Consider the following 26232-nt stretch of genomic DNA (forward strand, 5'->3'; position numbering starts at 1 on the left):
ACGCAGCCATGTGGAAAGCAGTGTGGGAACAGAACATAAAAACTGTATGCAGAAGAAATGCATCCACACAAACGTTAGGGGATGGAGTTCACTTTGCAGCAGAGGTGCTTCTTAAGGACACAGAGTGTTTGATCAGTTACCACAGACGAAGCAATGCATTGCGTGGATATAGGTCTTTTAGCTATGCACTCACTTCGCCTTGTAGGAAGGCAGAATTTAAACCAATTCGTCAAGCCAAATTGAAAAGAAATCTCTTTTAGGATAAATAGTTAACAACAAACACACTAACAATTACATAAAACAAGCCCATAAATAAGTGTAGACTGTAAATGACCCCATTACTCTGTGTGTTCATTTTGGTTTTGTTCTGGATTTACCTGTTACCACCCATATTCCCTTGTGCCCACCCATTCATCTCCGTAGAGGACTGATAGGCAGGATTAGCCTGAGACTGCTGAATCATGGGGCTTTGAGAGTGAGCCAGTCTTGGTGACATTAGTGGACTCTGAGGAGTGGTGGCCCCTGTGAAGCCTGGATCGGGCTGTTGACTTATACCTGAAGAAGAAAACAAGAAATTTACCCACTGTACATTCAGAGTTAAAACATGCCAAGAGCTCATACCTGTTGATATGTCTTTACACAGTCCTATTTATATCACCTGGAACCTATAACCTTGTATCTTAATCTTTAAATCTTAGATTTAAAGCAAAACATCATCAACTAATACTATATGTATAACCTTAAAAAAATTGTTTTGTGTAGGCATGTTGGCTACCTGCCTGTCCCAGTCACACAAGTGGTCTCTCCTCTCTACAGACTGAAAGAAAAACACTGGTGACTCCCCACCCTCCTTCCCCACAACTGCATTCAGAACAACAAATAAAACATATTGCTTTTGTCTGTAAATCCATTTTGGTGAAAGTTATGCATGACCCGTTGACTGCATGGTACCACCTTTTAACAGTTAGGCTATAATTTCCAATTTTTTCTAAAACTCCTAAACCCTCAGCATCTCTGTTTCTGTGTCCCTGCAAGAACAGGCAGTGCCATTTTGTGAAAGCATTTAATGATTCCGTAAAATCAAAAAATCATCTAGATGCAAAGAAAACCTAACTAAGGCTATAAAATGCCAATTGTGTTCAGAAATTTTGTTATAAACTAAGTCACTTTAGCCTTGTTTAAGTTCATTATAAACAGCATACTGAACATAAACAAGCTGCTCAATGAGGGGGTAAAAATAAGGTATTATGAAATTATTCTTATATTCATTGGTGTGACTTAACTTCTCTGTATTTTTGGTATATCAGAAAATGGCAATAATAACATCTCTTCATTTTCATCAAGCAGTTACAAATACATGGAGTGAAAGTAATACTATGAAATATTATTACTTTTAGAAACTGGCATAAAGGATAACAGATCACTAAGAGTAGATACCAAATTTAGAATTGGATGGGCATAATTGGTTATAGCAGCAGAACTTTCACATAACATACTATTTAATATAATTACAGCATAACTTACGCAATAGGTATAAATAAAGAAGCTGTATAACAATAACTGTATGGAGGTAACTGCCCCATGCACCCCCAGAACAAAGTGGTACACAGCTTTGTGAAACGTACGAAGAAAATGGTATTAATTAGTATATTTACACAAGTTTAAGGACAGGGAGTGGAATGCCTTATCTAAAATTAATTTATATTATTTAAATTCAATAATTAGTTGTTAATTTTACATTATAATGTACACATGAAGAACTTTTTTCTTTTTTGGAAAAATATGTCTAGTATTTAAGCAATATCTCATTAGCAAAATTTAAAAATTACATACGGCTTTGCTTCAGGTTACTTTATGGTTTTCATTAATACCTATTCACATCTTTTTCTTCATTTGCACTTTTATCAGATATACTGGTTTGTTTAATTCAGTCAAAATTCAGAGTCCATCAAGTAAATACATACACATATATGGGTCTGCATGCGCACACCCACTTTTAGCTGTATGTATCTATATATAAACAAACATACACATCACACACTTCTACTATTGCTCAAAAAAAAGTGATGCTTGGAGAATAAGTGGTACTAGGGCTAGGAAAGTGGAAAGGCACTATACTGCATTTAAGGACTCCCAAGGGGTCCAAACCCCCATGCTTCACACTGTTCCCAGGGAGCTAGGCAAGAGCTTGTGGGAGGAGGGCTTGGATCCAGCACTGGGGAGTACGGGGGAGTTAAGGACTGCCAAAATGCTCTGAGATGGGGTGGGACCAGTACCGTAGTTTGGAGGAAACGGAAACTGCTGTGCATTGGCCTGCGGGATCCGCGGGTTGCTCATGGTTGCTGGTATGCCACCGGTGGCCACCATGCTGGGGGTCATGCTCAAGCCTTGCCCTCGCATCATCAGTGTCCGCTGCTGCACCTGCTGCTGCTGCTGCTGCATCTGCCGCTGCCGCAGGTGTTGGCTCAGGATCTCCCGCTGCCTCTGTGCCAGCATCTGCGCGTTGATAGGGCCCTGCAGGGAAAACCATCGCCAGCCATCAACAACCCCTTCCAAGGCAACCTCACCAATGGAGGCATCTCCACTACAGCAATCTGGAAGATTCCAGCTTTTTTCCCCCCATCACACAACTAACAATAATATAAAGCAGGAGAAAATAATCCTATTAATACTTTTGTCAGGAAAGACTTCCAACAGTGCAAGAGTCACTAAATGAATTAATACTGGCATGTTTAAGGCTGCAGCAATTTGTAATTGCAAATAGAGCAGCTCATTAAAAAACCAGCACCTTTAGGAAATTAGAAGCTTGGTTAAAAATGGAGTTATATCTTTAGTAAACAACTACCTGTCTCATGTAAATATGGGAAAAACTCTCAAAAATAAAACAGTAAAATATTTCCTATCATGCAGACTGCATTATTTGTATTGAAAATGTATTTGCTGTATAGCATTACTACTATATTATATTAGAGGAAGAAAGAAAAAAAAGAAAGTGACTTTTTTTTTTAAAAGGTATTTCTCTCACCTGTGTTGGCACTCCAGGTCTCAAAGACAGATTCATGTTGGAGACGCTGCTGATTTGATTTATCAGTGGCTGCCGATTCTAAAGAAAAAAACACAAATCACCCCAACAACAAAACCCAAAAGTTTTTAGAAGGAAAAAGGGAGGTGTTAGATACAGAGTTATACACATCTACTTCCCCAAGTGGTTGGTCTGTAGACCTAGTTTTCATATTCAAGCAGGGACTAATTTTCCTCCTCAAGTCCTATTATCACGCACAGAATGTTATTTCTTAAGGAGATAATACACCAGAGAAATATTAACACAGGCACTAAGCTGTTTATACCAAACTTCCTTCACAGTTCCTGTCCATTTTCAGTTTGGGACTGGACTGTTGAGGTTTACTCCAAATTAGACCTTATCCTGATGTTTGAAGGCACAGATGATCTTTCCTCCTTCAACAGAAAAACCATTGATATCTCACTTATAGTACTATGAACCGATATATTTAAAAATGAAACAAAAAACAACAACTTAAAACAATCCCCAAAAGTTGACCAAAGCCAACAGGAAAAAAAAGGATGTAGGTAACAGGTAGCAATAAAAACAATTAGATTGGTGGAAGAGTCAAGATACAACGAATACAAAAAGACTGGAGTAACAAAAAGCACCACTGTAACCTTGCTCAAAGACTTAGTGAGACCTAGGCTTAAATACTAGTCATGTTCTTGCATGGTATTATAGAAAGAATAATGTAAAGATGCCAAAAAAAATCATAAATGAGAATGTGCAAAGCACTGCCTTGTCAAAACTCATTGTGGCTACGGCTTTTAGTTTAAAAGGGGAATTCAGCAAGATCTGGTCTATTTGGAGCAAGCTGACAATATGTGTCACCTATAAGAGGTGCCCGCACCAGCGTGGAAGCGGGCATGACAGGGGATGTACCTGCTGTGCCTGGAGCCTGTGCTGCAGCTGGAGCCGCAGCTGGTTTGGCTGGTTCTGCACGATGCCGGCAGGCCGGAGGCCGGGCCGGGGCTGCATGCGCAGGGCAGTGTATCCTGGGCGCTGCCCCATGGCATGGAAGCTCGGGTCCTGCATGGGCGCGTAGCTGCCCTGCGCCATCTGAGCCTGTGCCGCGTACTGCTGGGAGAACACTGGAGCCTTCTGCTCCATCAGGATGCTGGACTCCTGGCTGGGGAAGGACTCGGGGTCGACAGCTTGGCTCTGCAGAAATACGTGAACAATAGAAACAGTTGGTGGGACACAGCTTTTCAGAGGATTATAAGAGATTAATACAGACAGCCTGCAAAAACAACCTTTTGGGATGTGAATGCTTTTAAACAGAAAATTACATAAGTTTGCTTTACCTCAATATAAAACTTAAAAATAAACGTAACTGTATTTTTGAGTATCAAAACACGTTCACGGAGACAAATTCCTCCTCTCTTTTTTCTTTTTGGTTTCTTTTTTTTTTTACACAAATACCCACAATCTTTCTCATGTTCTTAACACAACCACTGTATCACTCTACTAATGAAAAAAACCTGAAATGACAAATGTTAGATCAAAATCTGTAAATTAAGTGATGGCATCATATTTTTGCCATTGAATCTGAGATAAATTCAAAGACATTACAAATGAATAAGCAGATTTTTATCAGTATCCTTAAACAAAATAATGACCTCAAATAAAGATGCCTGAAACTATTACAGAAGTTAATGTGAACAGAGTGCCTAATTCTTTCAGGGCACTTTTCCACTAACTGATTATCCATTAGCATAAATAAGGTAACACAATTCTAAATTCCATTTTAGATATGCCCTTAATATTTGCCCTAGCCAGAATAATTTTATAGCTTATTCCATGCTGACCTTGAAAATGAAGTTAATCTAAATTTCAGTGCCCTCATGAAAGAAAGTCTTTAAGCTGCTATAAAATGATCAATGGCTATTTTAAAAAATATGTTTTAAAATGAGACCGTTTTCTTATCTGCAAAATTCTTCAACTGCTTCCACTGAGGTATTAATTAAATAGAAATGTATTTACCACTTAGTTTGAAATAAACTATTATTCATATTTTCTGGTAGTGGTATTCCAAAACCTATGTAATATTGCATGAAAGTTTCACACCGCAAAATTGAAGTTCACGAATAAATTGTATCTCCAGTTTAACACCTCACTGAGTTCTGTGTTGTACCAAATAGACTTGGAGATAGCTTTCTCATGTTCAAAGCAGAATTTCATTGGTCCTATTTCATATCTAAAATGCAGAGGTAGTTCAGAAGTTATGCTTAGGGTGCTGATGAGTGCTGGGAAATGAAATGGGTATTCTAGGCTCCTCTGAGAATATTAAATCATCATATAAACATGTCCAGCTGATTTTGGAAATACAATTCTTATGCTAGAAACATCAGGAACTAACTTTTCCCCTGAATATTTTAATTTTTACCACATTTTTTTTTCACCATGTAAGACTAAAATGGACAAGAACTAAGTGGAACCCACCAAAACTAACTGTCGGCAAAAATGTATGGAAAAGCACAGAACAATTTCATGCTACAAAGTTTAGGAAGCATGCTCATAATTGAAAAAAAAAATAAATTACAGTTTAAGTGCTTGGAACAAAATCAGCTGCTTCAGATGAAACTCATCTCTTAACACATATTAATCAACTCAGGCAAAAACTACAGGTGAAATGAAACATTACAGGTTTGCTAATCCAAAATATCGTTGCCCCCATCTCACAAAAGGCTTGATCCTGCTCCTAGGCTTTCATATTCCTATTTTCCTCTGTTGTTGGCTGTGATCTTACCTTTCTCCCCTACAGGTGTTATTCTGACCACCATTTTTTTTGTTTCGGTCAGTTTACTTGCATAAAAAGCAGGTCAGAAAAAGGAGATCTAGATGAGGGTGGCAGGGGAGAGGAGGGAAGGCTAAACCTGGAGCTGAAGGAAGCTTTTCAGGTGACACTGACACATTAGATAGACTTCCACCAAAAGATATAACTCCATCCTAGCTTGCAGGAAGTGTTTTATAATCCTGTTTTTCAGCTCCACCTTGACAACATATGTTTTAAAAGCAACTACTACATGCCAAATGCCATGTCCCACACTCTATACCTGGCTCACTAGTTCTGGTATTCCTAGAGCCCTGTCGATTTCTTCTAAACCATCAAAATTCCTTAATGCCATGTAAAGCTGATCCAGAAGAGCACCCTCATCACTTGGTGACTCTGATGAAGGATGATTACACAAGAGATCATCTGGTGAGCTGCCAAACGGTTGCCTGTGAAAACATGAACACAGCGTTGGTAAACAGCTGCTGAAAAACAAGAAATAATATCAGAGGATTAGTACTCAAATTGAACTAACAAGTGGAGACAGAATTCTTTTAATCACTGCCAATTTTGTTTAGAAAATTGTACTGGATGAAAGTTATGCTACCCAAAGAAGTAACTAAATAGTGTGATTAATGCCTGTCAAGACCCTACAAACATGGTGTATCTGACAAGCAAGAAAGCACACCAAAGTTACGCCTGAGTGCTGATTTTATATTACAGGGTCAACAGTGGAACAGAGAAGTCAGTACAGAATATAGTAAATGAAGGCAGAAGGCTAAATAATTGTGGTTTTAAAACTAATTGTAACTTCGAATTTCAGATGTCAGATTAAGTATACTATCACAGGTAGACTCTCCTCTTAGCTGGTTTTCTATCCGGCTAAGCAAGCTGAAGAGGCCACAGAGGGCCATGGATTGTCTGAGCTTGCAAAACTGAACATCTGGAAGAGCTGGGCAGAAGCATGAGGGAGTAGGGAGAAAAGGACATTATCCTTTTTGTTTGCAGCAAAATACTGCATCAGCTTACCCCATCTGCACGCCCCATCATCAGCTCACCCCAACTGCACACTTGGGTACCAGTTTATACCACATAAAACCCACATAACTTGGTTATGTGCCTTGGAGGGACATCAGCAAGAATTTGGATACTGTCAGGCAGAGTGTAGTGGCTCTATAAATCGTGCTTACCTCACCCCTGAATTTGTATGCAAAGCACACTCACAGTTACAAAGGCAGAATAAAGGTTTATTCTAAACCCAAAGGACAAAACTTCCTAAGAAACAAACTAAATCTGAAATAACACCTTATCTGCAGGCAAATAATACATTTTTGTCTTGCAGTTCACACACCTGCTCTGCTTCATGCACGTTACTACAAGACTACAATAGAAAATATAAAGAGCAAAGCATTCTGCAAGGAAGGGCAGCTACAATATGCGCATCATGGTAGAATCTCATCCCAGATAATTACTCAGATACAACAAAAGCTGTCATACATAGAGGGAGGAAAAGCACTATACGTGAACCCTTTTTACATGTCTGTTTAGAAAAACAAAGAAACATGTTTGTGTATTTAGTTTCCATAATGAGACATATGGTTGCCATGGAAGTCTAATCTCTATGTCAAAGCTAAGCAGAAGAGCTGCATCATCAGGCTATACACTGAAAAAACCCAAAGGATGGCAAGCAGGAAAACTAACCAAAATGTATTCTTTTTAATTAGATCCCAGACAGTAAAACAAATAAGAGGATATACATTACATACCCTTAAAACATTGCAAAGTATTAATCAATCTCAAATACATAAGTTTCTGTAACTGTCACAGATGGAATTATAAATCAGGAAAGGGAAAGAACAATAAAAAAAAATCCTCTGATTCAACTTGCTTGCAAACTTGAAGATGACCTATAAGAAGGGATGTACAATGTGGAAAAACAATTGATGAGGCTAGCAAAACAAACCTCCCTGAAATTGCAAATGGGCATGAACACACATGATAAGAAAAATTTTAAAACATCTGTCAAATCTGTATGTTAAACAATTACAATTTCCTCATTTCTTTTACAGACTGAAATGATACTTTTAATTTTTTTTAAGAATTATTTTTACTCATTTAATACACATGACAATAATCAGATTATAATAATACTAGTCTTGGGGATTAACAAAATAAGAAATGGCGGCATCAACCAATTCATCATCTCTGTTTGGGTGCCTCTGATCAAATGATTCAGAGGCAATGCAATGGGAATTTTTTTCCCCACCATCTTCAGCTACAAGGGAATTATGAAAAATGCAAAGGTAGAAAAAATGGAAGAATTAACTACCTGGCTTGCTTACCAGATACAACCCTGTATTTTATTTTAAGGTGTAATTTTTAAAGTGAATAATTCAGTTATGCAAACAGTGCATTTTGCATATGGATACCTTAAGGAAACACCAGGAAACATTTTGAAAAGCCACATATATTTATGGATAGTATTTTCGGACATCCTAATGAAAATTAAGAGAATGTAGTCGGAAGATTAACATTTTTTCAAACATACTTCTTTCCAATTGTTTCCACTTCCTGTTCTTTTTATTGATCCCTCCATATCCCAACTTATGTGGTTGAAAATATTTAGTGTTTTTCAATAAGACAAGCATAAAAAAAGACAGTATACAGAGTCAGTATCATAATGTACTTGCTTTAAAAGTTACCATTTTGCACTTGCTTGTCCATTTTGCATCACTCAGACAGTCCATATATATATATATATATATTCTATAAAGTAAGTTGCAAACCTTTGGAGAAGATATGGTTCTTTTTTAAGAAGTGTAAACCACCTATTATAGTTTTGCCATTCTTTAAAACGTCTTAATAATGAACAAAGTTAACACATTACACATGAGTTGATGAGTTGTGCTCAAACTGTAGTTCTGATTAGCTGAGAAGGAGCTAACTTCAGGGAAGAGGCAGCCTTCCTTTCACTTCATCTTTCCTTCCTCATCTTTTACAGAATTTAGGTCAATTAAAAAAAAACCCAAACAAAACATAATTAACCATGCCCTGCATCACTTAAAATGCTACCCCACTGCAGGAAGAAACAGGTATCTTGTAACTACACAGTTATGGCTACTAGTACTGGTATTTTTCCACTTTAGTGTTCAGTATAATTATTAATAATTATTAATATTAATCATGCCCACATTAATGCTCCAGAACTCAAAAATGGTGCAACTATCTGAAGTGCTGGCAGCATTCACTGTGACACAGAACTTTCAATTCTTACAACACATTAAAGGGCAAAGAGAGCGTTTATAAGTATTACTGGAACACACATACGTTTCATGAGCATAAAATACTATAAGCATTAAATTCATGTACATTTGGTGAATATTTTATGCAGAATTTTGTTTCCAGCTGGTGTATAAAATACAGGCCTGTAAAAAATCTCTGTGTTCTGATGTGACACCAAGACTCACCTGTTCTGATTACCAAAAGTTGCCTGTTCTATAGGCAAGATGCTGTCTGGCCATGGTGCAGTTTGATTTGGAGGTGCCTGTTGTTGGCTATACTGAGGTCCTCCTATGTTCATCTCCAATTCAGATGGCCCTAGTCAAGAAAAAATAACCATATAACTCTTCTGAAAAGAAGCTACTTTCATGTTAATTCTTTCCATTGAATTATCTATGTTATGGTAAAAGCAAATAAAAACATTAAGACTTCAGTAACATTACACTTAGAAGCATCATTATTTTTTTGTTAAAGTTTGCTTTTAAAATTTGAGAAAACATGAGAACTCTGAAAGTGGTTCAAAATTATAAAACAGCAGATACAACATCATAGATGCAAAACTTAATAAGACAAGCATAAAAAAAGACAGTGTACAGTGTCAGTATCGTAATGTACTTGCTTTAAAAGTGGCCAGGAACACTTATAACGTTCACAGCATTTTCTCTAAAAAAATCTCTACAGTCTTTAGTAAACAAGAGCTACTTCTTATCCTCTTTCTTTTGCCACACCACTGTGGAGCTATAGAGTAGCAGGAACTGTCCATCTCAACACATGCATTAAAATGTAGTGTTTCAGACATCTTCCTTCCCATGTCCACAAGAAATTTTCACTGTGAAATATGGTTCTCATCAAACCTATAATTGAAGTATTTTTTTCTTTTTTTTTAATCTGCTTCATCTTTAATAACCCAGCATATGCCAAAAGAAACAACTCCACACACGCCCTGACTTACCCATATTCATGACCTGAGATGGAAGCATCTGCCTTGGGCCAGCCTGGTTGCTGGGTCTCAAAGGGATGCTGGCCGTGGGGTTGCGGATCATGCCTGCTTGCACCGGCCTGTTCATGGCGCTGGCTGTGGGTGCACAGCTCACCCTCACAGCAGCAGCCTGGCTTCCCCAGTCTCCAGAAGTCATGGCAGGTCGAGGGGCATTGCCACCGATCATTCCTGCACAAAAGCCAAACAGACTTAGGTACCAGCACATGATTCAGAACAGCTTTAGCACTACTGCTGCCTGATGAGCTGCATTTTCAGCAACAAAAGTGCACTGGTTTCACTCAAATCACATTGTACCACAACTACCCATCCAGATGTGCAAAGCTACAGAACAGTGCCTTATGCTGCTTAGTCAAGGGACTGGAGATTGTTATACATTTTACAAGAGGAAGATCCCTTTATCATTTCCAAAATGCTGTTCAGAGTAAGTGTTCCCATATGTAGTCTGCAACAGGTGCTGAGGGTGTGTGGATAGCCTTAACTTCCTTCCTCAGGAAATGAATCACGTTTGCTGATTTGTATGTCACTGCTTTACTTTCCAAGTGCTAAGTGAGAATGGAGACTTGAGTAACAATGTGTTAACGTAAACATGCTTACAAATTAGAAGGATTGTATATAAATTCACATTCTGCAAACATCTTTTGGTGACTTCCTTCATCTGGAACCTAGAGCCTTCTTAGCTTCAAGGTTCACCCAGATAATCTCGCACCGATGTACAGTGCAGGGAAATTACTCACAGAAACTTTCCGATAGATGCTGAAGTTCATTACCGTTATTGTAGGGGAAGTCCTCCCACATCTACTGTAAACAACTGATACAGTTTATTTACACTTGGAATATATAGAATACTACACTCTGACAGTAGCCAAAAAACCTCAGCCAAACTCCAACACAAAAACCCCCTAAAATCCAAAGATGGGCGTTCATAGTATTTATACATTTCAATTTTAATCAGTCAAGAGAGCAGGTAAGACACTAATTTCAGATTGGACTATTGGTTCAGATTTGTTTCTCCAGTTGCATTTTGCAATATCCTTAAATGAATACTAAAAGCCACACAAATAATTATTACTCATCAGTTCAATTACTTGGTGACAAATAACCAAAGAGAAAAACTGCCTGAAGAGGGTCTCTGTTTTGCGTGCTGTACAAAATTTGCTTTAGTGTTACATCCTCAGGTTTGTTCTATTTGTGTACATATTCTATGAGTTGAAATACGTGTTGTGCTAGAGCAAGGCAGGAACACAATAATACTCTCTAATTTGTATACATAAGATGAATGAAATCCTCTAATATGTATACAGAATATGAAAGAAATAGGACACTTAAAAGAATACAAGTTGAACTGCCTAAATAGGCTATTTCATTATCTGGCAGCATTCCTTTTTTAGTACTGATGCGAACTAAATATAAAAATTTGACACTGAATAGCCATCTGAAAGGACTTACAATGCCCATTTATTTACTCAGAGCTCTTATAGCTGTTGTCACACACTTCCACAGTCTCAGACTGCGCATTAGTTGAAGTAAATCCACCAGCCAGACTGTTCTTGTCAAACACGCTACAACACCTCTGTACATTATTAAGTTAGCGTTGTAACTGCAACATCCGATGGTTCTCAGAAAGGTTATGTGTCAGAAAATGATGAAAACATTAGCATTTCTTTCATTTAAAATGAGAACAAAGGCTACTAAATACAGGATAATTGATGGCAAAATCAAGTTCTGTAGAGACACACACTGTAAGGGCAACAGTATTGCCCACAATTTTGTTTTGAAAGATCCATCCCTATAGACCAGTGGTTCATTTGTTTCTGTGAGGCAGAAAGACTGGATTTTTACCTATTTAAGCCTCAGCTGAATCTGTAATATTTATGTGAACAGACTCTAATTGCCATTACACTGTGTTCATCTAGAAGTTTTCTGGTAGGTGACAAGCAGTGCACAGGGGCAGGACTAAAAATACGCAGACACAGAAATTCAAAATAAATATGCCAATACATATCATCCCACGAAACATGATTTTTCCAGACTTTTTCAAAAGTAATAACCTGTACTTGTAATAACCCCAACGTTAAGCTACACATGCTATAGCCTGTCACTCAAGTATATTAAAAAAGAAAAAAAAAAAAAAGGAAGTCATCTTACCTGTGCTACTGCTGCCTAAAGTTCCTTGACTTCCTATTATCCCTTCATTCCTGCCCATCAGACCCGGCTGAGGTATCACTGAGTAAGGGCTACTCGTTCTTATGGGTGGGAAAGTTCCTGCACCTGTTGGGTTCTGCAGTGTAATGTCAAGTGGTAAATTCTGGTTTGGTAACAACCTGCCCAGTTGCCCTGCTCGTGGGTTATTAAAAGCTAGACAGGAGGAGCAAAGAAAAAAAGCAAAGTTACAAAATGGAAACTTTACAGGTTAAAAAGAAAAAAAAAAGAACCCAGACACAATTAAAGCTCTTGGGCTGAGCTATTTAATGCTGTTTAATTTACCCACTCCTATCCGTCTGAGAAACATCCCTTCTTGACATTTTAATGTAAATTTCAAAATGGAACATTCTGACACTAAACACAAACCAGATATGATGTATATTTTAAAAAACTTTAAATGATGCAATTTAACTGACAGAAGAGCCACTACAGCAAAATACACCCCTATGTGATGTGCATACTACTGCCAATTAATCTTATACCTAGTAGGACTGTAATTGCATGCAGATCTCATCCTGAGGCAGATTGTTAGGAATTATCTCAGTTTTGAGTGTCTTCCAGCACAAGCTGTGCCCCTGAAGAAGTTATCAAAATTAAGGGCAGATTGAGTCTATACTGGATCCCATAGCCCCATTTCTACATGTCCCTTTTAATTATTTTTTAATTTTTTTTCATTAATAAAAATAAATACTTCCATGATTCAGCAACAATAAATAACTGGTCCAGAATTAGAGCTGTGCCACAATAATATTCTGGTAAAACAGAACCATCCTTGATGGTTACTGTCATCTTTATGTAACTATTTTCTTCTAGTTTGTGCTTTTAAAATCAGTCTCTGTGAAGAAGACTGCCTCAGAAAAGTGAGGTTCAGATTATGATTGGCAAGCATCTGGCTCACCTAGTCTTTGGGCAATATTCCAATGCAGAAAGCATCTCGTATGTGCACAACTAGTTCTTAAACATGAATCAAAGACTGACCTTGTAGCTATCATTCCATTTCCAATCATACTCACAAAACACATACAAGTAAATTACACACTTTTGTGAAATTATTATTTGCAGTACTTCCTGATAGCTTCCCCTAGTAGAGGTTCTGATTTAACAGCATCCTTAAAGTGACTTCTGCATTTTACCACATTACAAAGAAGTTAAAAAACTTCTTTCTTATTTTAGATTGAAGTAGCGCTACTTTTGAATTTGGAAACTTACATGAAATTTAGTAAGCTTATTAAAAAGTACAGAAACATTCTATTCCAAAGGTCTCTGGCTTTTGTTCTTATGTTATAAAACCAGACTGCAGGAATCTATTATATTTATTCCTTTTTTTTAGTGTTAAGTTCTCTGGCAGGTGAATTTGCCTATATGTGTGTACAGGAAACACATCACATCACATACACCTAAGTCTTGACCATGAGATCAAAATTTTGTCTTGTCTCTCTGTTCAAACAAGCAAACAAAACTTACTCATGAAACAAAAATGACCTTCTGAAGATTAGGGGCATCATCAAGTTTAAGGATTGAACAAAAAATGAACTTAAGTGACAGTTTCAGAATAGTTTGTTCCAAAAGTTTGAAAAATCACATAGATGAGCGAGTTGTTATATGTGTGGTTTTGCCAGCACCCCCTGATCTTACAAAAGGAAAGCTGGAAATGCAGCACAAAATAACAACACAGCAGATGAACTGTGATGGTGATTAGATCACATATTCTGCTCGTGGTCAGGATGGGACTGAAGGAGGCTCCCTGTTCCCATGTAACACACTCAAGAAATTTGGCAAATCTAGCAGCTTTTTCTTTTAACAGATAAAAATATTTAAAGTATTTTCATGTAAAACCTGTAACATGAAAGCTGGTTATTTCTTCAGAAAAAAATAATTAAAAAACCCCAAACCTCTTTTGGAATTGTATATGATTTGACATTCATTCTACATTGCTTTTCTGTGAGCATATGAGAAGCCCCTCACTATTTCTGTGCACCTGTTTTCTGTATGTTCTTCTACTGAAAACAAAGCAGAAGTTCCTAGGGAAATCAGGCACAGACACAAGACTGAGCCAGAGGAAAAGGTTTTAGGGTTTTAATATAGATGGGAAACAGGATGCTGCTTTTACAGAACTGCTGCTAACCACCAAGTCACTCTCATTTACAATCATACTGTTACTGTACTGTCAGTAGCTTTGAAAGCAGATTTAAAGCTAGGTTAACTCTAGAAAGCCAAAAGGCTCCATTGGAAGGAACCAACAGACCTTGCTTCAGGAAGAATATACTAAAGACTTTACATGCACATAGATTTTCTTCTGACTTTTGTGCTGCTGCTGTTAGTACGCCCATACTTATAAAAATGAGTACATTAAATCCAAGCATCTTACTCTGAGCAACATTGATAACAAGTGATTATTTAAGGATCTGAAGCGGCTTTAATACGAATTTAAACACTAATATTTACCAACAGAATATTAATATTTATTTGAACATTTCTAAGTAATTTGGGTTACTTTGAAAGTGGCCCGGTGTTTTTTTAATATTATCAGAATATCTAAAAATATTATCTAAAAAGTTTTACAAAAAAAGAAATCAGTTTCCACCTAAGGAAGTAAATAGATGCTGCCACCCTAGCCAACAGGAGCAAAAAATGAAGTAGTGGCTTTTTATGCTACTTTATTCAACATTAGTTGATAAGACTTCTGTCTTGCTTGCTTTCCATTATTCTGTGGTGGTAAACCAACATTTCAATGCTGATTTGTAAGCTAATTAATAAAATTAAGGAAAACTGTCAGCTGGAAGGGACTCAATTAAAAGCCACAATTTCAAATTAAACTTGAACATTCCTCTTTATCATCTGTCCTTCTATAAATCTTGTGGTTTTAGAGGAAAACTCTCCTTCATTCATCTCTTGTCCCTTTTTTTGCAAGAGCTGCCGGAAAGGAGTGATCTGCATCACAAAAAAACACTCTCCATGCCAAAGCCCTCACAACAGCAGCATCAGATACAACCACAACAGGGGACATTTGCTTTATTTTGAGGTACCCTTAGAATTCCTCAGAGGACACAGACTTCCAGGGTGAACTTGGTGTGAATTAGACTTAACCTCCACGTGTGTTTTGAAATGGGACGACCGCAGGTGGCGCTGTGTCATCATGCAACACCAGAGCAGGACAAGGAGCTACCCGGTTCCTCCCCAGCCGACCCAGGGACACCTCGACCCCTGCTCTGGGGGTTCACAAGCTTAGTGTACACGTGTGTTGAAGGCGGAGTGGACTCACTGCTCTGTGAAATCCTCATTGCTGGTTTCTGGGTGGCCACCGCCGCGCCAGGGCTGCTGTCACTGGTGAGCTGCATGAGGTCATTGATGATGGCTTGCTTGTCGACCGAGCCCGCTGGCACGCCTGGGCGGCTATCTGGGAAAAGCTGTGGTAACTGGCTGTTCTGCAGGTCATCCAGAATCTCTTCCAAGTTATCCAATTCACTGCCTGGCTGCAACAAAGAAAGCACAAACCCACAGTACACATCGCTGCTCGCCTGCTGTTGGCATCCTGCTCACACCAAGCCAGGCAGCCTGCAACTGTTACACCCGCACTGGTTTTGGATGCCTCCGGCAAGATGCCCGATGTGGAGGAAGCTCACAAAGCTGTTGTAAGGGGACTGTGGAGGCTTCCCAGGGCTCGTCTGCCTTGCTTGTGGGGAGACCAGTGTGGCACTGGCACCCCTTCAAGAACCCAGCATCAAGATGTATGATTCCACATGGTTCATACCTCGGGCAACAGGGAGACTCTCCCTGTGCACTCGGTGATCGGTGCTGACAGCAGGAATAGTTTTGGCAGGAGAAGAGATCCAACAGTGCTGAAGATGGGGGTTTACATAGGTATAACTAATATTCCTTTCAGCACAGTCATATTTCTAGTCTCTTTATGACTTGATTAAAAGCATATGATGGAAAAGTTGCTTCATGGCTAAAACAATTACCCATATGCTTTTTCTTTGTCACATTCAAAACCTGAACACCGAATAACTCTATATAAGTTAACTGGCAAGAAAGACACGTTTCAATGAAGTTCAATAAATTAAAACCTGAGAACTAGTTACTAGAATTTGGAATTGATTTTGCTCACAACTTCCGAAATAATTCCGAAAATAAAAAAAATTCCGAAATAATTAATTCCGAAATAAAAAAAAACTTCTCTGGAGTAAGAAAAGAGAAATCTAGTTACACTTAATTCACTAGAAAATTATCATGAAATAAAGATGGAAGAAAAATTAAGTTCACCCTATACTAACATAAATACTGACCTGCTTGTTTTTCTTAAAAATGTTGATTTTTGTAAGTATTTTTCTGGCAGCTTCTCTGGCTGTAAACTCTAAGAATTAGAATACTTTTATGACTGAAATGTGGAAGTCATCACAACTATATCCTCCAACCCTAAACCTTTGAATAGGGTAAAACTTGGGTAACAATTAACAACAGAGAGTCCAGACTCAGTTACCACCAAGCTGCACAGGAAACATATTATGACAGTATTTATAACAAATATCTACTCAAAATCAGCATCTTCATTAGGAAATGTGTAATGATGGAAGAGAGGCAGAGTGAGCAGCTAGCTGTGAAGGACAAGGAACTGAGAAATAACACCACAAACATGCACAACTGAAATACAATTCTTCCTGGGTTTTTGTCCTTCCCCATATCATGAACTTCTGACTTATTGATAGCAAGCTCACAGCACAGATCACAGGATAATGCAGAAATACCTGAGATAGTTTTAAACTAACTACAGAGGCTTTAGCAGGCTAGCTAGGAAGCACTGCACATTGTACAGTATGCACAGAAGTCCTGCTGTCACATCTAACCTGCTCCTGGGAAGCTCAGCTATTTTATTCAAAAGTAGCTAAAATGCCCCAAGGTTACACTGCTACATGCCTTTTTTGGGTGACTGGCTGCAAATAAACATGGTATTTACTCCTTTACTCCTTCTACATCATCTCCAAGTTTTACAGACTGGAGTATATGGTGCAAAAGGAGGGAGTTTACTCCATTAAAAGGCATCATGTGGGTGATCTGGAGGCTGGTGTAATTGGCAAAATGGTAGGAAATCACAGAATTAGAGGACTGGAGGAAATTTAAAACCTGAAGGCAAGATCAGCGTATGCCATTCCCTACAGAAGTTCATACAGCAGCTTGTTAAAAACATCCAGTGACAAAAAATCCACAGCTTCCCTGGGGAATTGGTTTCAGCACTCTGCCATCCTTACTATTCTTGTGAGTTTTTTTCTCAGTCTCAATGCAAAATCTCTCTCACTGAAATGGAGGCCTTTCCTTCCAATTGTATTTTGAATCTGGAAAACACATTGTGCTCCCCTTTCTTTTTCTTATTTTTCTGTATTTGAAAATACATGCCCTTTTGGTCTTAAGCTGAAATAAATAAACCACCTCAATTTGTGAATCTTCAGCATATAAACTGTTCTCTAGACTGCTTATTAGTCTTGTTACTCCTGCAGATTGCCTTCAGCTGATCCACACTTTGGCTGAAGCCATGTCTGGAACAGGACTTAAAATGAAGCCTTACAGCTGCTGAGTAAAGCAGAAAATTTACTCTACACATGGTATGCTTTGATGGCATATTCCAGAAAAGCTGTAATTTTTTTAATTACGTGACATTACTGACTCAAACTCATCATGATTCCTAGACACAGTTCTGAAAAAGTCCTATCTAGTCAGTTGTCCCCTCCTTTTTAAAAAGAAATCTGTAACCCTATCCTTGACTATTGATAATAAATAGCATTTATTCACCCTGAATGTTCTAACATGTTTTCTCTATATCTCCTTGTTGCAGCTGAATTTGAATTCTGTCCTCCAGTGTGCTTGCAGATATTCAAGTACCACATGCATCTTTACCAAGGATACCCTCTGTTCTCCCATCAGGTCATTTAGGATAACTAAAACACTGAAAAGCTCTAGATGCTGCACGAGCTCCTGCAGAATCTCCATTTTGACAGTGAATCCATCAATAACTACTGTGTGTGTAAGGATTTCCAAACAGCTTCCTGCCCACTCACAGCAGATTCATCTTGACCATGCATCTCTAACCTGCTTATGAGAGTGTTAGAAGTAAAAGGGCCAAAGAGCCTTACTCAAACCCAGGCACATGGCACACACACTGCTTCTCTTATGTCAACAAGCCTGCTACTCTCCTGCCAAAGGAAAAAGGGTTTGTCCAACATTACCTGTTTTTGACAAATCCCACTACCTTCCAGGCAATTACAAGCAGCTGGATGGACACAGTACACAGACAAAAAAGGCTGAGCCAGGAGGAATCAAGTGTGATTCTATGAAGCCTAAATCATGGCACGGACAGGTGATAAGCAGATTCAAAAAAGTGCTCCAAGAGACAGCCATGAGTGATGTTTATAGGAGCTGCAGTTTGAGTGATGGGAGATCTGGTACAAGAAGACTGCAAGAGCCCGTAGAAGAGACTGATATTGAGTATCATAAATTATAGAAGGATGATTCAGTACTCTTTGGGGGAATTAAGACATATGGCCTTCATTAAACATATCTGAGACAATAGTGAAGGGAAGTTTTATATGTTGTAAGGGGTTTTTTTTGGTTGGTTTTGTGAGAGATTTTGTGTTGTCCTCTCTTTTAACATTCTGGCTACTGCAATTTGTTGTTTAAACATTAGGTGTTAAAATAATAACAACCCCAAACCAAACCCAAAACAATGCCAGTGAAGAACATATTGATACAAATGTGTCAGAAAACAGCACTCCCTAAGATGCTTTTAATTCCTCTCAGGAAGTGGCAAAGAAAGGCCAAATACAACAGATGTATTTCAACAACATAAATACATAACCTTCCCCTTTTTTTTTGCATAAAATAATCAATATTATTTTTGATGAGGGTTCTCAACTGCTACAGAAGTTCCGAGATAGGTTTAGAAGTAAGACCAAGCTACAATGTTAGCCTAAGTCTTTCCAGAGTCACCCTCAAATGGCACCATATGTGCAGAAACTAGCATTAAAATATTTACTTGGTTAGTTTCATGGGATTTTTCTTTTATTTATATTCTATATTTATTTTGTTAATGGTCTAAATTGAACTTTATGTAAATAGAAGGCACAACCTAACCTCCATGCAAAACAATTATTTGTCATGAATTGGGGGGGGGGGGAAAAGCCTGATAAGTTGTTAAGAATCACAAGAAAGTTTTTGTGTATGAATTTTCATATCTCTAAGTAGTGCAATGACTACAATCTCCACAGAACTTGGACACCAAAGGCCAGGAAGCATAAGACAAATTATTCTTAGAAATATTTTTGCATTTGAAAAAGTACTTATTTTATACCGTCATGTAGAGAAATATAAAATAAAGTGCTTACAGAATTTTTTTAGCTCTACTGAAAGGCAGCTACACCTCAACATGAAGTCTGGTTTTACAAAAAGTTGCTATGTCAAAATCTAGCTTCCATGGATAGTAAAGGACTGGATAATATTCTCAACTTTCTGGAAATCTCCTTCCTGCCATGGACAATGCCCTTGGCTTGCACTGAGACCCTGTATTCTAAAGACTTACAACAGGATGTCTTCTGGTGGGGACACAACTTCAAACTATACCTTCCTTACATAAATCATAAGTTAGCTCATCTGCTACCTCTGAAGCGTGGGCAGAGCAGTTGACCATAAGAGGTAAACAAAACCAAATTCCTGATCCAAACCAGTGATAAATTAAAGGATTATAAAAAGAAGGGAAAAGGAAATTAGAAGTGAAATCAATATGGTGTTTTTCTCTGTGGTAACTGCAATAAAGATAAAATTGGCTAGAAATCCTATTATATTATCAGGCTACTCTATGACTAACTTTTGAAAACAGAAATCTAATTGAAAGACATTCAGAAAGTGGAATCCCTATTCTAAGGTTTTGATAGAATTTCAGGAAGAAACCAATGTTCCTCATCAACTTAATGGATTTTGGACTATTAAACCAGAAATAGGTTTTTGGAAGATGAGTGGCATGTGTAAAGAAAATATGCTAGCCTTGGGAAGATAATGGTTTCCACATAAAGCAGAGTTGATAAAGTATGTGAGGAACTCCAGAACAGTTTCTGAGTTTTAGGACAAAAATGTATATGCTTAAGATAATTTCTGGAACAGCACTGCTGGAGACTGTTCCATTGTGAAGTCCCTGTCAAGCAGGCTGTCTATATTGTCTACTGGCTAAAAAAGAGGAGAGTACACTTGTGAAGATTAGGATTTTATTCCACACTACCCCAAGTAATTTCTCAGAGAATAAGCTACTTTAGCAAAGCAATATCTGACGCTGTTCATCAGATTCTGTTTCTCTGACGTCCCCTTACATTTTCACCCTCCTTCCCCTCGAAGCTGTCAGCCAGTCCTTCCCACACTTGACCATCTCCTGACCACTACATGGGCTGCTCCTGGCCAGCAGCAGCACGTGCTGGCTGCAGCCAGAAGCACAATGAGGGACAGCCCGAGCAGTGGTGTATAGTGAAGGTGCAGGGTAAAGTCCCATCTTGCAGCCACACAGTAGCCAGTGGGCTGTCAGGGAGAGTGGGAGAAGGCAGGTTTACTGCTGAGGGACACACTCTTCCCTTTTTAACAGTGGTATGAGCACTTGTGCTCAACAGCAACAGCGCTGCTACAGTTGGTGCTGTAGGAAAAACTCCACTGAACGTCCCCAGCAGGTCTCTCTTTCATACTCTTCCCTACAGCTGCTGTAACTTGAATAACAATCAGCCTAATAAAGCTTGTTAACCATCATCCCACCAAGGAAGGGAAAAAGGTACGACAGTGCTGGAAATATTCTCTGCCATTTGAGAAAGGCTTCCTGTCAGTTGCTGCTCCCTGCAGAAGTGTATGTTTAAACCCACTACCTAGAAGACTGCTATTTTTAGTAGAGTGGTGCACTTCAAAGCATTTCCTGCTCAGAAAGTCACACCAAAAGTAAAAGGAGAAAATGCAATGGCTCTGCTGCCTCCCAACACACTCCCTTGCAGAGGCCACCCCACTGCTGGTCTACTGCAGTTTCCAAAGAAACTGCACACCCCAATGACTAATTACTTAAAAATACAACATTCCTCAGGGAGGAGAAGTTTTAAATAAACCTGCAAAATAGGTAACACAAGCACATGGCTAATTTTTACATATGGAAGGAAGAAGGAGGGGGAAGGATACAGGAGGATGGAAGAATTTAGCACAAGAATCTGTGTTCTGGTCTTGTACTAAATAGTTCCAGCTTTGATCTAAATTTAGGCAATGACCACTTCCTGTAGGAGACCATCTTCCAAAGCTGAAGAGTTTTTGATGCTAAATATTTTCAGTGATATCATAATTGGGGTAAAGTGGCTATTTGTTTAAAGGCCTGGCCTTCAGACAGTTAAACACTTACATTATTCTATATTCCCCACCATTTCCTCTCCTGCTCCACTCTGGACTTCTGTTTATTCAGCTCCAGGTTTCACTGCATTTTAAGTAGGTTTTAAAACTCTGTTTACAACCAACGAGAGCAACAAAAGCCCTTCTGTCATTATCCAGCAGTATTCCCTCACAGAGATGGGACTGGCTCCTCTCTACCTTGGGGCTGAGGAAGCCTTTACCACTTTATCACAATTCCTGCACAGCTTCATGGTTTTCTGAATAAACCCAACTCCTGGACCTTTTCTGTACCTCTGGTTCCCCTGTCCTGGGAGACAAACTCTGTCTTCAAATTTTAAGAAAAGGCAATACAGTCGTAGTCCATACTTCAACCCCCTAAAATCGCTCCCTGACCTCAGGAACATAAAATCTAAAAATAAAAAAAATGAATAGACTATTCACTTCATGAAGTTCATAACTCTGGAGAACCTGATTTTCAACTGCTTGGCAGTGCTTGTAGACACTGAAGTCTCTTTCTGTAAAGCTGTCTTATAATTAGTTACATGTTTACATTTAGGGTGAGACAACTTCGTATCTTTAGTCACCAGAAAGTAAGGCAGCTAGTTTAAGCTCTTCATCTGTGCTACCACTTGTCAATGGCAGTATCACTGAGGGGCAGCTTACCTTCTCTATTTTAGACACACATTAGGATAAAAAAAATTCTGGAATACCTCTCTATTTTTCCATCAACGATAAAAGGAACTCGTAGGACTACCTTGGACGAGACAGCTAATTTCTAGAGGGGACAAAACTTGCTTTCTCAGAATGGGTTCACAAGCTAAGATGTTCACTGTGTACTCCACAGAGATCATAAAAGAGAATATTTATATTCTTTTAGAAATTTAATTCTTATTAATAAACCATCTAAAGACCATGATTTTGATCTGAGAATGACGGACATAAATTTTTTGGTGATTACCAAATTCTACATTCTGGTCCAGTACCTAATACGAAGGACTGAAGATCTCTGCCTTTAATCTAGTCAATGTTAAGGATCTGAACTAAAAATTGAAATCTATCAGATACTTTTAAAATAGTCAATTTTTGCCAAATTTAGCTGTGAATCAATTTAGCTGTGAATTTCTTGATATCTGAGTTTTTCTAGCCTAATGAAGCACAAGTTCTCACAGAGAATCTAAGCCCCACCTCTACAGACTACAAAATAGCAGCTTCCTTTCAAAACTAAACTAACATCCAGGCTTGAGGATAAATCCCTGCAGAAATTAGTGTAATTTGGCTTGGTTTCCCCTAAAGCATGGGAAGGATTGAAAAACCACAACCGCTCCTACATAATGGCAATAGCTGTCAAATTCTGTTGAAACAGAAGAAGCAACCTTAGGAATAGCCTGGATAACTGACATTTTAACAATGCTGCATCCACACTGTAGTGCTGTGTTTGGCCTCTATGTTTTGTGGTTATAACCACTGATGAAAGAACTGTCTACTAGTTACAGACTGCCGAAAGGGCAAGTAAAAAAATAATAATCCAGTGCTGTGACTTAGGGCTAAGAACATGTTGTCTATCCCTCCTCAGCCTCAAAATACAATATAGAAAATATAAAAAATGATGTCTTTATATACACACAATAAATAATTACAATAGATTAATAAAAACAAACAAGCTCAAACCTAGTCCGCACATTAAAAATATGCAGTATTTTTAAATCCAATATTTTAATAATGAAGGATATGGCTGTGAATGAGAACCATGAACGTTTGCACAGTGTATGATCTGATCATGATTTACAAACTAAGGCTTCATGCACAGGGCTGCCTAGGGATTAATGACCAGCTGTGAGAGTTGATAGTGTAGGACAAATCTAAGGATCATTAACTCCAGCTAGTTATAACCTCCCCAGAAAATGCCTTACATTAAAATTGATATTGTAATTACCCATTTTATAAATAAAATAAACATACTGAAATAGCAAATTGCTTTTGCTGCATCCCTTTTCTTGTAAAGCTCTGAAAACTGGAGCATTCTGGGTGATGTGAACCTGGTGCTTTTTAAAAGTGAATTCTGCATGAAAGCCAGTGAAATAACACTTTTTAGCATAGGTCCTAACAACACACAGTTTATTAGTAGGTTGGGTAGTAGAGCAACAAGTAATCTTGCACAGAATGTGAAGAAATTCTGAAAGCAAAATAAATGCAGGTAACCTTGCACAGGGAGACATGATCTCTGCTCTGAACAATTAATCATCCACAGGAACTTGGGCTGAATATAAAGAATTTTTAAGGAAAAAAAAAGAGAATAAATCCTCCCAATTGGCACAGAAGTCTATTGCTCTGATTTTAATTTGTAGGTCAAGTATAGCACAAAGACCAGTAATGCAAAGTTGGTATCAGTCCTATTCTTGAGCACAAACCTGTTTTCCACAGGAGGAGTGTAGCGGCTATGCTGGGCCAGGTCAAGGACCTATTTAGCACACAGCAGTTCAACATCAGCCTGTGGGAAAAGCTGTCAATTAGTGAGCACTAACCAACAGTCATGAGTATTTTCTCTTTGCCTGACTACCATCTGGGAAAGGTTGCCTGCGTTATCCATCTCCTCCCAGGCAGAGTCTGTGCTTTTAGACAGAGTGATGATCACAACCTAGTAACACCAATTGGAAAACTGAGTGAAGACTGGATTTCAAAAGACAGATAACAGTTTTCTGAAGTGCCAAGATACTACTCTTAGAAGAAGTTAGATGGTAGAAACGCAGGTCTAGAACATGTCATTCACATGTAATGCAAAGATTAGCTTACCTGTTCATTAGGCTCAAAGCTTATCTCTTCTTTTTCCGTCCTCATAGCTATTAACTTTGTGCTACCGGAAGGGTCTGTCTTACTGTCCAACCGCTCCAGTTTTGGGGGTATGTCTGGTAAACCAATATCTTTAGTATCATCTTTATCTAGCAAGTAGCGAAGTAGTGCATTATTATTCTTCTTAGGACTCGCTGGCTCCTGTTTAACAGTCACCTCTGAACCAGGAGCTGTGCTACTGGACTCCTGATTCAGTTCTTTGCCTGTGGCCTCTGCTGTGAGCTTGGCCAAATCTACAGGAGAACTACTGTCCTGCAATAGTCTGTGCAAAATTTTATGCTTCTCCTTGAGCGAGGTTCCATGTGCTGAACCAGACCCAGGCAACCCTCCCGTGGAGTCCTTGCTAATGTCTCCCATGGTACTGGACAAAGGTGAAGGCTCCATCTGATCTGATTTGGTGGTCAGCAATTGTAAGAGCTTTGTCTGGCTTTTTCCGTCGTGCAGTTTGTTTTGTCCATCAGGTCTCTCGCCACTGACAACCGGTGGCATGTTGCTATCGCTGTTATCTTTCTGTTCTCCTGAATGGCAGCTGCTCTCTGCTTGTCCAGTTGTACCTTCTGATTGCTCCCCGTATATTCCAAAGCAGTCTTTAGAGTCCAGGCTTCCCATCTTGCTCAGCTGCGGAGGATTCATATTCACAGGGGAATTTTGTAAATTTCCCATTTTTAGGTCAGGTGAAGCCAACGACGATCCTAGAGAAACGCCATGGCCCTCGCTGAGGGCCTGAAGTGCGTTCAGGGAACTGTTGGTGTAGTTATGGCTATTTCCTGTGCTGCTGCAGACTCCCACAGGTGAATGTAAGCTTCCTGCAGGGGAGAACTGACTGGGTGGGATGCGAGGACTTCCTGCCACTCCAGGGCTCACACGATGCCTTGGGGAAAGCATAGAGTTTGGCTGCCCTGGGTTCATGCCAGGGCTGCTTTGTGAGGGGCTATTCATTTTTAGTGCATAGTTACTACCCTGAGGAGTGGATGCTTGTATGCTTGACACATGGTTCATTCCCCCTGAACCACCAAACCTGCCTGCTGGCATGCCCATTTGTTCCTTTGGGCCATTTATGGCAAAATTTATATTGCTACTGATGGTCATATCCTGACCTGGGTTCCCACTGCACATGGCCTGATGGGCAGGGCTGCTGGAACTAATTGGGTTCAATATCTTCCCCATTCCTTGTCCAGTCAAATCCTGATTCATTCCACAGACATTCTGCTCTCTGTGTGGCAAGGGGGAGAAAAACAGCCTGTTAGCTAAAATGACAGTGGACAAGCTGCAATTACTTTACAGAAAAAGAAGCAAAACCCCAAACCTTGCTTTAAAATAACACCAAACCCCTACAATCAAAACCAAATCAACAATGTGAAAAAAGTGATATGCAACTCTCAACATGGCAGAACATTAACAGTATGTTTTTTCAGAACCTCATTAACAAATCAGTGGAAGAGAAGAAAAACAAAATTATACTTCATTTAAATGACAGTCCTTAGAAATGCAGATAGGTTACAATTTCAAACCCTCTCCCTTTAATGTATCTTTCCTCTACAATTTGACAAGAGCTAACTTCTAGAACTGACAGAAATCTCATCTGAAACATATGACCCAACAAATACATGTTTTACAAGACAGCTGTGGACAGCTGTTTGCTGGAGAGTTTTAAATTTCTGTGAGATAGCCCCACCACAA

At 38.8% G+C, this 26232-nt stretch overlaps 1 protein-coding gene across 4 annotated transcripts in view; it reads right to left on the reverse strand.

Annotated features, from left to right (window-relative positions):
• Positions 1–26232, reverse strand: part of NCOA2 (nuclear receptor coactivator 2) — a 186143-nt gene that overhangs the window by 15006 nt on the left and 144905 nt on the right. For all 4 annotated transcript variants that reach the window (XM_017812473.1, XM_017812476.1, XM_017812474.1 and 1 more), the window contains 10 exons: positions 24496–25765; positions 15581–15791; positions 12262–12471; positions 10069–10284; positions 9305–9434; positions 6121–6286; positions 3947–4225; positions 3026–3103; positions 2277–2514; positions 378–555 (listed from right to left, as the gene is read on the reverse strand). In XM_017812473.1, the coding sequence (XP_017667962.1) occupies positions 378–555; positions 2277–2514; positions 3026–3103; positions 3947–4225; positions 6121–6286; positions 9305–9434; positions 10069–10284; positions 12262–12471; positions 15581–15791; positions 24496–25765 (2976 nt within the window). The remainder of the gene's footprint in view (positions 1–377; positions 556–2276; positions 2515–3025; positions 3104–3946; positions 4226–6120; positions 6287–9304; positions 9435–10068; positions 10285–12261; positions 12472–15580; positions 15792–24495; positions 25766–26232) is intronic.

Source organism: Lepidothrix coronata, unplaced genomic scaffold (genome assembly GCF_001604755.1).
Source record: "Lepidothrix coronata isolate B3197 unplaced genomic scaffold, Lepidothrix_coronata-1.0 Scaffold36, whole genome shotgun sequence".
NCBI classification, from domain to species: domain Eukaryota; kingdom Metazoa; phylum Chordata; class Aves; order Passeriformes; family Pipridae; genus Lepidothrix; species Lepidothrix coronata.